Here is a 12,606-nt window from a genome sequence, read left to right on the forward strand (position 1 = left end):
AATAAAACTGAAGAATTTTTTAAGGATAAGATTTATACAATAGTTAGCAAAGATCCTATCGTAAGAATACAACATAATTTAAAATCTCTAATTAAGAACTCCACATTCCTTCTCAATGAACAGGAACAACAGAGACTGATCAACATGAACCCCAGCATTCCAATAGCCAGAGCCCTACCTAAAATCCATAAAAAGAACATTCCCGTACGTCCGATTATTAACTGCCGTAATAGCCCTACCTATAAAGTTTCCAAATATATCCACGGTTTTCTAAAACAACATTATAAGTTTATTATTAAACTTCCTTTAAAGAATTCAATCAAATTTTGCGATATTTTAAGTAAATTTGACTTGCAACCTAACCATATAATGTGTTCCTATGATGTCATAAACATGTACCCGAATATACCTACTAAAGAAACAGTCAAAATTATCTATGACAATATTTCAAAACATAGCAGCCTGAGTAAGCTGGAAATTGATGAATTTATGAAGATCCTGAATTTTGTATTGAATAACAACTTTTTCTCCTTTAATGGTAAGATTTATCAACAGACTGGCTTAGCCATGGGTGACCCTTTGTCCAGCATCTTGGCTGATATTTACATGGACTCAATAGAATACACGAAAATTAAAGAACATATAAAAGGTGTATGTTTATGGCTGAGATTTGTGGACGACACTTTTGTAGTTATTGACAAAAATGTTACTAACAGCGACGAAGTTTTAGAGATTTTAAATAAAATTGATCCTAATGTAAAATTCACTAAAGAAGACGAAGTTAAACAGTCCTTAAATTTTTTAGATATAACGATCACGAGCGCCAGTAATACTTTCGATTTTCAAATCTACAGAAAACCCACACAGTCTCCTATAACCATAAATAATTCCTCTTTACATCCTAAATCTCAAAAACAAGCGCCATTCTATAATTTAATACACAGAGCCTTAAAAATCCCACTATCCCCTAACAACTTAAAAATAGAATTAAACTATATAAGGGACTTGGCCAAGCTTAATGGGTTCAAGGTTGAAATGATTAACCAGTTAATCAATAAAGTTAAATATAAACTATCCACGAATCTCATTCCGGATAAACCTAAAAAAACTAGTTTCGCCACGTTTACATATAATAACCCAGCCATCCACCAGATCGCCAACACACTGAAGAAATACAACACTAATATTGCTTTCAGAACAGTAAATACAAATCAAAGTATATTTTTTAATCATAATAAAATCAATTATAAAAACAGCCGTTTTTCGAGATCTGGTATTTACAGACTCACTTGTGCTCAGTGTGGATTTAGTTATGTTGGACAGACTGGGCGCAGCTTTCTTACGAGATATATGGAGCATTATAATGCCTTAAAGCACAACAAATATTCAGCGATGAGCTCGCACATGAGTGAAACAGGACATCAGTTTACATCAATTGATAAAGATCTCACTATTCTAAAATGCATAGGCAAAGGAAAACTTATGAATGAATTAGAAAATCTTTACATCTTTTTAGACCAAGCCTATAACAAAGACCATAATCTTAACGATATCAAGGAAGCAAAAAATACTTTATATGAGCTAACTCCAAAGTTATTAGGCATGGTGAATTCAAAACATAATACAATCCCGCCAACCTTTAGAACTTCTTGTTCTAAAGCTTCCACCACCTCGTCAAATGACAGGCCCGCCCATCTTGCTCCTAACAGCCCGCCAATAACACCACATGCGCGCAAGGATCCACCCACCATTACCCCCCCCTCCATGTCCTTCACTGCCTCAGCCACACCGTTATAATACTAGAAGTCGAAAACCCAGTCAAGCTAGCGCTGCTGTAACAACCTGATGTACTTAATACGCTCCGTACGAGTAAGTACCGCATTAGCCATCTTTGATGTACGGGAAGTCTCTTGTACAGTACGGTATTATTCACCAACTTTCTTCTACATTTTGTTTCAGAAAATCCTGAACATTTCTTCCAACAAATGTTTCAACGGAATTATAACATCAACTTGACTATCTTCTAGATCCATTCGACTACCACATAATTTCCGAACTCCGCTAGCTTTGACATACGTTTTATCACAAGCAACGCCTCTCCAGAAGTTCCATTTTCTTCTCGACTTTCAGATATCCCAAACATATACATTTTAACTTGTTTATTACATTCACATTTCAGTTTTAAATAACTGACAGTGTTTTGAACGTAACTCACTCACTTGATTAAATACTAACATTTATTACATTTAAGACACTTATATAACACATTATAAATACATAATACTGAGTATTGATGGGCAGATGGCCCCGATAACATTCAGTCACATGTTCTCGTGTCCTCTCGCACGAGGCACCCAAGCATAACAGTCTCTCATCCCCCTTCCATCCACACCACTTCCGGCTGGGTGCTGAAGGGTGCTGCTATCTGTCCTAGGAAGTGGTAGCGAGCAACTAGGTGGTCTAGCCATAGCTAGGCCGGAACATGCTCCCCACCGTTGAATCACCATGATTCAACCGAATTAAACTGCCTGATATGCCCCCATGAGAGTTCAGTTCAAATATCACAGGCACTGACATACAGAGTTCATGTACAGTAACCAAAATGAGTTGATCATTCAACAAAATATAAATATAAACATAGGCAAAACAGAAACATAAGCAACAAAATATTTACACACTGTTAACAGAAGGTACTAAGTAGGTTGACTGTGTCCTCATCCATTATTATGCAGTATGAATTAAGCACACTGTAAGTTCTCAGTTCAAATCACACACACAACACCATAATTACACTCTGAAATGAACATGAAAAAATATTCACATGAAACACTTTATGTTTTAGCCACAACGATCCTGTTTAGTTTTCAATAGGTAATGGAATTAACTTGTTAACAGGTCGTTTAAAAAGACCACTGGTTGTCCTGATGGTAGCCACTCGTGCAAGTCCATCCTTTCCAGGGTGAACAGTATCCACCACAGCCAACTTCCAACAGAGAGGAGGAAGATTGTCCTCCTTCAGAAGAACAACTGTACCAGTAGCTAGGTTCTCCTTGGGACAGGTCCATTTTTTCCTCTGCTGCAGTGAGTTCAGGTAATCAGCAGACCACCTCTTCCACAACTGCTGCTGCATTGACTGGATACGCTGCCATCGAGACAATCTGTTGATGGGCAGGTCAGTAATGTCAGGCTCAGGGATGGTTGTAAGGGGGGCACCAATTAGGAAATGAGCAGGTGATAAATAATTAAGGTCACTGGGGTCATTAGATAAGGCAGATAGGGGGCGAGAATTAAGACAGGCTTCTATCTGTGCAGTAAGGGTACATAGCTCCTCAAATGTCAATAGCGCATTACCCGCAACTCTTCTCAAGTGGTACTTCATGGACTTGACAGCTGCTTCCCACAGTCCGCCAAAGTGTGGAGAGCTGGGAGGTATAAAGTGCCACGTGATGCCTTCCATCGCTAATGAATTCCTTATCTCTTCACAAAAGCTGGTTGAAAGGAATAGTTTCTGGAGATCCTGCATTCTTCTATTGGCACCAATGAAGTTAGTCCCATTATCACTATAGATGATGGAGCATTTCCCACGTCGAGCTATGAATCTCCTCAGGGCTGCCATAAAGGCATCAGTAGAGAGATCACTCACTACCTCCAGGTGAAGAGCCTTGGTAGCCAGACAGATGAACAATGCAATGTAGCTCTTCGTTGTCTGTTTGCTTCTTACATTTCCCCTCTTGACGAAGAAAGGACCAGCATAATCAGTTCCTACATTAAGAAATGGGCGACTCTGTTGCACTCTGGTAACAGGGAGCTGTCCCATCAGCTGTTCAGCTGTTGACGCCTTGAATCTAAAACAGGTGAGGCACTTGTGGATGACTCTTCGAACAACTGCCCTAGCTGTGGGAATCCAGAATCTTTCTCTTAATGATGCAATTACTAATTGAGCACCTGCATGTAAAAGCCTAATGTGTTCTGCCATCACAACAAGGTTTGTGAGAGCATGCTGGGGAGGAAGGATAAGCTGGTGCTTATTGTCATAAGGTAGTTTTGAATTTACTAGTCTTCCTCCTACCCTTAGCATTCCCTTATCATCTAAGAAAGGATGTAAATCTGCAATTTTACTTTTCCTTGAAATGCAACACTTAGAGTTGAGACTGGCTATCTCTTGAGCGTAACACACTTGCTGTGCAATTTTGATACAGGAGTGCAAGGCCATCTGCAGCTCTTGTGTACTTAATATCCCTAACCTCTTGTCTTGAGGATTGGCACTATTGTGAATAAATCGCCAACAATATGCAGTAACTCGAGTCAGTCGGGACAGTGACGAGTACTTCAGCATAAGTTCATCCCAGTTTGTACCTATCAACATAACTACAGGAAGTGTGCTTCGTGACTCAGGTAGTTCCTCTTCTGCATGGGCTGAGCTTGTGTCTGGCCATGATTCAGTGGGCTCAGTTAACCAGGATGGTCCGTGCCACCACAGGTTCATACCTCGTAGTTGTTCTGGAGCAACACCTCTGGATATTAAATCTGCTGGATTACAACTGGTAGGAACATGTCTCCATTCAGCCTTGTGAGTGTATTCTTGAATTGAAGAGACTCGGTTGGCCACAAATGTTTTCCAGCGAGTAGCAGGAGATGCGATCCAGGCTAATACAATGGTGGAGTCTGTCCACAGGTACAGCTTGCTGACTGGCAGAGACAAAGCTGGAAGGGTCTTGTGGAGTAGTCGGGCAAGTAGTAGCGCTCCACACAGTTCAAGTCTTGGTAGTGTCAGTTTCTTCACCGGTGCTACTCTGGATTTAGAACATAATAATCTGACACAGGTCTGTCCCCCTTTGTCGACAGACCGTACATAAAGACAAGCTCCATAAGCTTGTTCTGAAGCATCAGAAAAACCATGAATTTGTATATCAACAGGGGGTCCCTTACATGTGACTAACCGCTCAATATAAAATTCTCTTACTGCCTGTGGTTTAAAGTGAAGTTCTTCCCATTCTCTGACTAGTTGAGATGGTAGTCTGTCATCCCAGTTCAGATTGACTAGCCAAAGTTTCTGCATAAAAACCTTGTAAGAAATTACCAAAGGGCTGACCAACCCAAGTGGATCAAATATTGATGCAATAACAGATAAGACCTTTCGTTTAGTTACATGAGAGTCAGCATGATAGGGACTGTCTGAATACAGATTGCCACAAATGAGAAAATGATCAGTGACTGGATGCCATAATAGGCCTAAAGATTTCACACTAGTGCCTTCATCAAGACTTAAAGGCAGCTGGGTTTCCCTGTCCTCTTCTGAAACTGCTTCTAGTAATGCTGGGTGGTTTGAACACCATTTTCTGAGGTGAAATCCTCCACTCTCTAGTAAATTAATAATTTCAGACTGCAACTGAAGAGCATCCTGGATATCGTCACAGCCGCTTAATAAATCATCAACATAAAAATCTCTGCGAACAACTTGTGCTGCTCTGGGGAACCTTGATTCTTCATCTTCAGCAAGTTGCTGCAGGCATCTGGTAGCTAGGAAGGGTGCTGATGCTGTACCATATGTTACAGTTGTCAGTTCATAGTGAGAGGGTGGGTCCCTAGGTGATTCCCTCCAGATAATCCGCTGAAGTTTCCTATCATCTGCATGAACCATGACTTGCCGATACATTTTAGCAATATCTGCGGTGAAGGCAAAGGTATGCATTCTGAATCTTAGAATGATAGAGTAAAGATCCTGTTGTATTGTCGTTCCAACCATTAATATGTCATTCAATGAAATGTTGTTAGAAGTTTTAGAAGATGCATCAAATACTACCCTAGTTTTGGTAGTCGAGCTACTAAGCTTAAAAACTGGATGATGGGGTAGATAATAGCTTCCATCTTCATTCCCTGACTGAGTAGATGTATCCACCTTAACCATATGCCCCATCGCCTCATACTCGTTAAGAAAGTTAGAGTACTCGTGCTTAAGTGAGGGCTGCCTGCTGAAACGCCGTTCTAATTGAGTTAGTCTTGACATGGCATGATTAAAGGAGTTTCCCAGAACCTCAGGTTTCTGCTTGAGGGGTAAGCGAACTATGAATCTACCTGTAGCATCCCTAGTAGTATTCTCTGTAAAATGTTTTTCTGTGGCTCTCTCTTCTCTTGTCATGACTCGTGACGTAAGCTCTTCTATTTCCCAGAACCGTTGTAGTTGGGTGTCTAACCTGTCCTCTGACTTCAAGAAACATGTAGTTAGAGTAGGATTTTTCTCTTCCCTACGATGGTAGTGTCCAGCAATAATCCATCCTAGTTCAGTGTCTTGAAGGATAGGATAATCTGGTGATCGAGTTCTGCGCCGAGGTTTCAGTAATGAAAAGAAATGTTCTGCGCCTATTAACAATTCAATGCCACCTGGCTGGAAGAACTTGGGGTCAGCGAGCTTCAAATCAGTGGGCAAGTTCCAATGCTCATGCTGAATGTAACTACTGGGCATGTTACCTGTGATACGTGGAAAGACAGAGCAAGTCATACTCACAGTGAAGTTACTTACAGTGGATTGCAATTCTAACTGAACACTGTACCTTGATTGAGAAATGGAATCATTTATGCCGCTGATTGGTATGGGATTCTTCATTTTCTTAAGGCCTAATCGCTGTGCTAGACTTTCGGTGCAAAGATTAACCTGGCTGCCACTGTCAAGAAGTGCCCGGCAGACCTGCATTTGCCCCCTAGAATCTAGTACCTTGACCATGGAAGTGGACAGCAGAACCCCTACAGGGTCTTTTGTATTGCAGTATGTGTGAGAGGAGTTGGATGCAGTTTGATGGGCTGTACCTCCCTCTCTACCTGATAGATTATGTAATGAGGTGTGATGCTTCCTACTACATAATTTACAACCACGTGATTTGCACTGTTTGGCAGAATGCTGTGTACGCAAACAGTTAAAACATAAGTCCATTTCTTTAACCCTTCTTTGTCTATCTTCCACACTCAGAGCTGCAAACTCTTCACATTTAAATATCGGGTGATTACCATGACAGCAGGGACACTTTATGAGACTGGTAGTGGTGTAAGTGTAACGTGGTTGAGTATCCCCTTGAGGTTTAGGTTTATTTCTGTCAGCTTGTTGTCTGTGCGATGGTGCAGTGTGCTGTGAGCTAGGGAAGTTCTCCAGAGCTTGCCGTTTATGCTCAACAAATGACAGCAAGTCATCAAGTGATGGAACCCGAGTGTCTGCTTGTGATAATTCCCAGTCTCGTCTAGTACAAGCATCAAGTCCTTGAGCATACAGTTGAGTCAAAATAACTTCATGCAATGGAATGTTAAGTTCTAGGGCCTTGAGTGCATTCAAATGACTATTAAAAGTGTTAGAGTACCTTAACAGTTCTGCGGCTGTTTCACTGGAGACTGATTTTAAAGTTAAGAGTGCCTTAACATGAGTAGCTGCTATTAGTTTCTTGTTCTCAAATCTGTCCTTCAACATTTTCCACGCTACCTCATAATTTGCCTCTGTGATGGGTAAATTTTGAATTAACTGGCTGGCTGGGCCCTTGAGAACAGATGCTAAGTAGTGAAATTTCTGGACACTTGGCAGATTATTGTTGTTATGAATCATAACTTGAAAACTGTCTGCGAATGAGAGCCAGTTTTCGTATTTTCCATCGAAATGTGGAATGTTAATAGCCGGTAACTTTAAACTCGCGACACTGCTGACCTGAGTTCTTCCTGAATCTACCGTGTCGCGTGATGACTCTTCAAGGTTCGCTATTATTTTACTCATTTCGCCCTTTACCTTGTAGCATTTGGTTTCGAATTCGGCACGCGCCTGATCATGAGCTTGCTCGTTTTCAGCGTCTCCTAATTCTAATTCTGACTGCACGTCATCAAACTTCGACATTAATGCACTCATGTCTTCGTATCGCAGTTTAATTTCATGCGAATTCGAATGCTGTTGAGCGATGAAATTTTCAACGAATGTTTCCGAGCGGGTAAGTTGCGCTTTAAATCGCGACCTCTGCTTAAGAAGCTTTTGCCTTGTTGAAGATTCCATGATGGAGGGGGTAAGACAATAACAAGGAGAAAAGGAGAGCCTTAAATGAATAGTACTGACCTGCCTTCAGTTAGTTTACCTCTGGTGCTGGAACATCGAACCTGGGACTGCCAGATGATGTCATTGAAGTGAACTTCCAAGTATTTCCATGTTACTGTAGAAACTAGTCGTCCATACTACACGCCACGCTGCTTTCACGAGGTCCTCGTGGTGTAGATAATCCGGCCCGGTAATTGGACCATGTTTTGAACGTAACTCACTCACTTGATTAAATACTAACATTTATTACATTTAAGACACTTATATAACACATTATAAATACATAATACTGAGTATTGATGGGCAGATGGCCCCGATAACATTCAGTCACATGTTCTCGTGTCCTCTCGCACGAGGCACCCAAGCATAACAGTCTCTCATCCCCCTTCCATCCACACCACTTCCGGCTGGGTGCTGAAGGGTGCTGCTATCTGTCCTAGGAAGTGGTAGCGAGCAACTAGGTGGTCTAGCCATAGCTAGGCCGGAACAGACAGTGATTTTACCACCTTGGATTCAACTTGGGAATTGAAGAAACATCCCCCTTTGATGATTGTGTTTACACTCGAGGCCATCACAGTCTTAATGATATTATTAAAATATGGATCCATTTTAGTTTTAAACTCTCAAAATTTCATGTTTAATCAAGTTTTAATCTTCAAAACTGTTAATTCACTCTCTTTTAACATACTTTGGTGCATTATCATTGTTTTAGATGTTATTGTATAATGTTTTACGAAATCATTTTTCAACATTTTAACCTATAATTTATAAGTATATGTATTATTTTTAAGATTGATATAGGCTGATGATGCCCGTAAGGAGGGTGAAACATGTACCTTTGACTTTTATGTATTATGTATAAAAAATATTTGACCATATGAAATAGTGGATCATATTGTATTGAACAGGTGGACTTATAATATTGTAATAATACTTGAGACATACCCAGTATTGTCCTCCACAGTGCACAGGACAGGCCACGTCCTCTTCCAGCAGCTGGTCCAAGACACACACGCATGACAACAGGCACACAGAAACGAGTCCTAGGCTCCAACAGACAGATACTCCAACAGACTGACACCTAAACCCAGGCTGTCACTAACACACTAACTGCACTCTTCGCTAACTCACTAAGTCCACACATTGAACTCACTACACCGGCTGAACTACACCAACTAAATGAACCAAACCTCGTAGGTTGCGTCTGACCTAAATACCTGGGCCCACGCCATCTGGATGCTTCCAGAAGGGACACGCCTCCCCGATTCTTCTCAAAGGCGAATACTCTTCGCGCGCCTTCCAGATATTCTCATAACGCCGGAGGCCTCCAATGAGAGAGCAGGATAATCCAGATAACAGCAGTGGGGGCGGGGGCAGAGACCAATCCACAAGCGGCTCTCCTCCACCTGGTGACCGGAGTAGGGAGAGGGTGGGCCTTCCTTGGCAATCAGTGTGCGGTTCGAGCTGGCTAGCTTGCGCTACTTCCCATGGTTGTACATTTTCATGGCGGACGCAGCGGCTCGCCATACCACGGTTACTTTCAATAATTTTGTATTGAAGGGCGGAATGAATCCTTGAGGAATGTGTAACTTTTCATCAGGAATCAACAACACTAAATCTCCTGGCTCAGCACTCTCTTGATACTAACTCTGATAGAGTCAATGTATGATCACGCATTCTTCGAACATTCCAATCAAATACTGCCATGCCCAACGTTGTGTTTGGCACATCAGCTCTTTCTTTTAATAACCTTGTGGAACTTCTCTGAAACTGCTAATTTCTTTCGTAGTTCCAAGGTTGTATGTTTTCATACTAAGGCCCATAATTGATTGCCACACCATGATGCCAATTCTTTCCTCATGCTTTCAAACCACAACTAAAACCAACTAAATATACCCAGCACGCCATGTCACAGCTGGCACTGTTAGCTATTATCACCGTATTTATTTGCAGAATGGATGCCACCGTACAAAGGAAGCACCCCAGGTTTCCCCTTAGAATTTTTGAAAAAAAAGGAAACTTCCTGCTTACTGGATGCATTCAAGCTAACAGAATGTCTTAGTAATATATGAAACTGGATGGAATACAGTAGCTGGCCCGCCTCTTAGCCAGAAGCCCCGGGTTCGATTTCTGGTCAGATGAGGAACTTTCACCTGGATTTGAGGGCTGGTTCAAGATCCACTCAGCCGACATGATTACAATTGAGGAGCTATGTGAGAGCTATGTGACTGTGGGATGATAGCCCCGGTCTAGAAAGCCATGAATAATGGCTGACCACACAACAACTCAAAATCTGCAGGCCTTCGGGATGAGCAATGGTTGGTTGGTAGGCCACGGCCCTTCAGGGCTGTTGCACCATGGTTTTCTTTTGGATGGGATATAGTATGCAATAAAACTAGTAAACAGAGATCGTCAGCTGCAGACTCTGTTGTGCTGACCATACAATACACTATGCATGAAGTATAGTAATAATTTCCATAGCATTTATGTCAAAGGAATCAGAGAGAGAGAGAGAGAGAGAGAGAGAGAGAGAGAGAGAGATAGTATTTACTGGCGATGAAAAATGAGAGATACAGTAGTAGAAATGATTCAATTCAAGATATTTAAACAACAATGAACAAAAACTAACGAAACTGCTGATTTTCTACACCTAATCTTTCAAGCGGTAATGACGAAATAAATCGTCATAGCCGCATGGCTTCCTAAGTGGCCATGACAATATTCCATCGTCACATTGTAAATGTCTTTAAGCGATGTGTACGACGACTTATTCCACTGTAGGATCCGACATCGCTTTCCTTTGTGCGTGTATGTTAATTTCGAGCTTTGCCTACAGTAGCCCTCTCCTAAAACCACGTGACTGGGTAAAATTCTTCCGTTCTGAGCCCAGCTGGCAGTCAGCCAATACCGGCCGCCAGGCTGCTGAGAGGGGTAGATAGTGCATTATGGCAGGTGCAAGCGGAGTTCGGAAACGTCTGCAAGAAGAACTGTTTGATTTATTAAACTGTGACAATTCGGAGAGTGATGTGTCATCTGATAGTGTTTGCACATTCACACTCGTAGCAAGCTGAAAATTAAAAGCGAGCTTCTATCCTATCAGTATATAATTATTTGCTAAACATCTTCCATACAAAGTAATTAATTTATCAGGGGCCTTATCCCTAATACTGGTCCACTTGCTAGGAGAACACAGATCTACTATAATCCAATTTTATACAAGATACACGATGTATCATCAGCAATAGAAGAAACTTACCATATTCCGTGACGTATAAGCAGAATTTATGGCAATTGCTTGTATAAGCATATTTCCAATGTGGGCTGGAATATCTGAAAACTTTGGAGTTGTTTTACTTAATTTCTCACAGATATATGACTGGACAACCGTCATTCTGAAACATACCAAAAAGTTATTAAGTCATTAGACAGACCACACTATAGTTCTAATACTGTGTATGTATACCCGAAGAAGTATTGAACTAATATGCAAGTGTCAAGCAAGCAAAAGCATGGAATACATTATGAAAAGCATTGTACCAAGAAAGCAGAGTTAAAATTAAATAAATAAATAAATAAATAAATAAATAAATAAATAAATAAATAAATAAATAAATAAATAAATAAATAAATAAGGAAAAGTATTAACAATTTGATTTTGTTAATTATCTTTAAAATAGTAGCCATCCTTAAACAACTTCCAGGTATACATTCAATTGGAGACAGTGTCAAATGGGAAGCATTTTGGTCTTGAGAGGCTACTCAGAATTGTAAAATATCACTTGTGCCAGGCTAAAATGTTTTAACTTCATGATTGCAATGGAAGGCTATAGTTTCCTTCTGTTGGAATAAAACTGATCCAGTGTTTAATTTACTATTCAAGACACTTCGTGAAGCATATCTCAGAGTCTTTTATCCATACAACAGAGCACTGTTAAGTTCACCATCTAACTGATTTTTTTTTTTTAAAGAGGTTCTTTTTGTCGTATGAGGAAGCAAGTAGAAGTCCAGGTAGTGGGATGGGTGCATGAGCAAGATAATGATTTGTATGAAACTCTTGTTTTGCCTGATCTTGACTAATTTTTAAGATCTTGTCACAAAGTTGCTTCTTATAGGATTCACATTCATAATACTCTTATGTGATTAGTTTATCAGGATATGGAACATTTACAGACATTTTTTCATCTACCACATTGTTCGGTTCCATGGCTAAAGGATTAGCATGCTGGCCTTTGATGCAGAAGGTCCCGGGTTTGATTCCCAGCCAAGTCGGAGATTTTAACCTTAAATGGTTAACTCCCTTAGCTCGGGGACTGGGTGTTTGTGCCGACCCCAACATCTCTGCAACTCGCACACCACACAACACTATCCTCCACCATAATAACGTGCAGTTACCTACACATGGCAGATGCCACCCACCCTCATCGGAGGGTCTACCTTACAAGAGCTGCACCCAGCTAGAAATAGCCACAAAAAATTATCTAACTCAATCAGTATGGTCTTCTGAAGTGAAATGAAAATCCACAGCCTGTTCCAGTCATTCAACCGGG

General features: G+C 40.8%; 1 protein-coding gene across 8 annotated transcripts in view; it reads right to left on the reverse strand.

The window, feature by feature from the left end:
- The window catches only part of PMCA (plasma membrane calcium-transporting ATPase 3), a 1,641,549-nt gene that overhangs the window by 491,994 nt on the left and 1,136,949 nt on the right, over nt 1–12,606 (reverse strand). For all 8 annotated transcript variants that reach the window (XM_067141188.2, XM_067141187.2, XM_067141184.2 and 5 more), the window contains one exon: nt 11,316–11,451. In XM_067141188.2, coding sequence (XP_066997289.2) covers nt 11,316–11,451 — 136 coding nt within the window. The remainder of the gene's footprint in view (nt 1–11,315; nt 11,452–12,606) is intronic.

This window comes from Anabrus simplex, chromosome 2 (genome assembly GCF_040414725.1).
Source record: "Anabrus simplex isolate iqAnaSimp1 chromosome 2, ASM4041472v1, whole genome shotgun sequence".
NCBI lineage: Eukaryota > Metazoa > Arthropoda > Insecta > Orthoptera > Tettigoniidae > Anabrus > Anabrus simplex.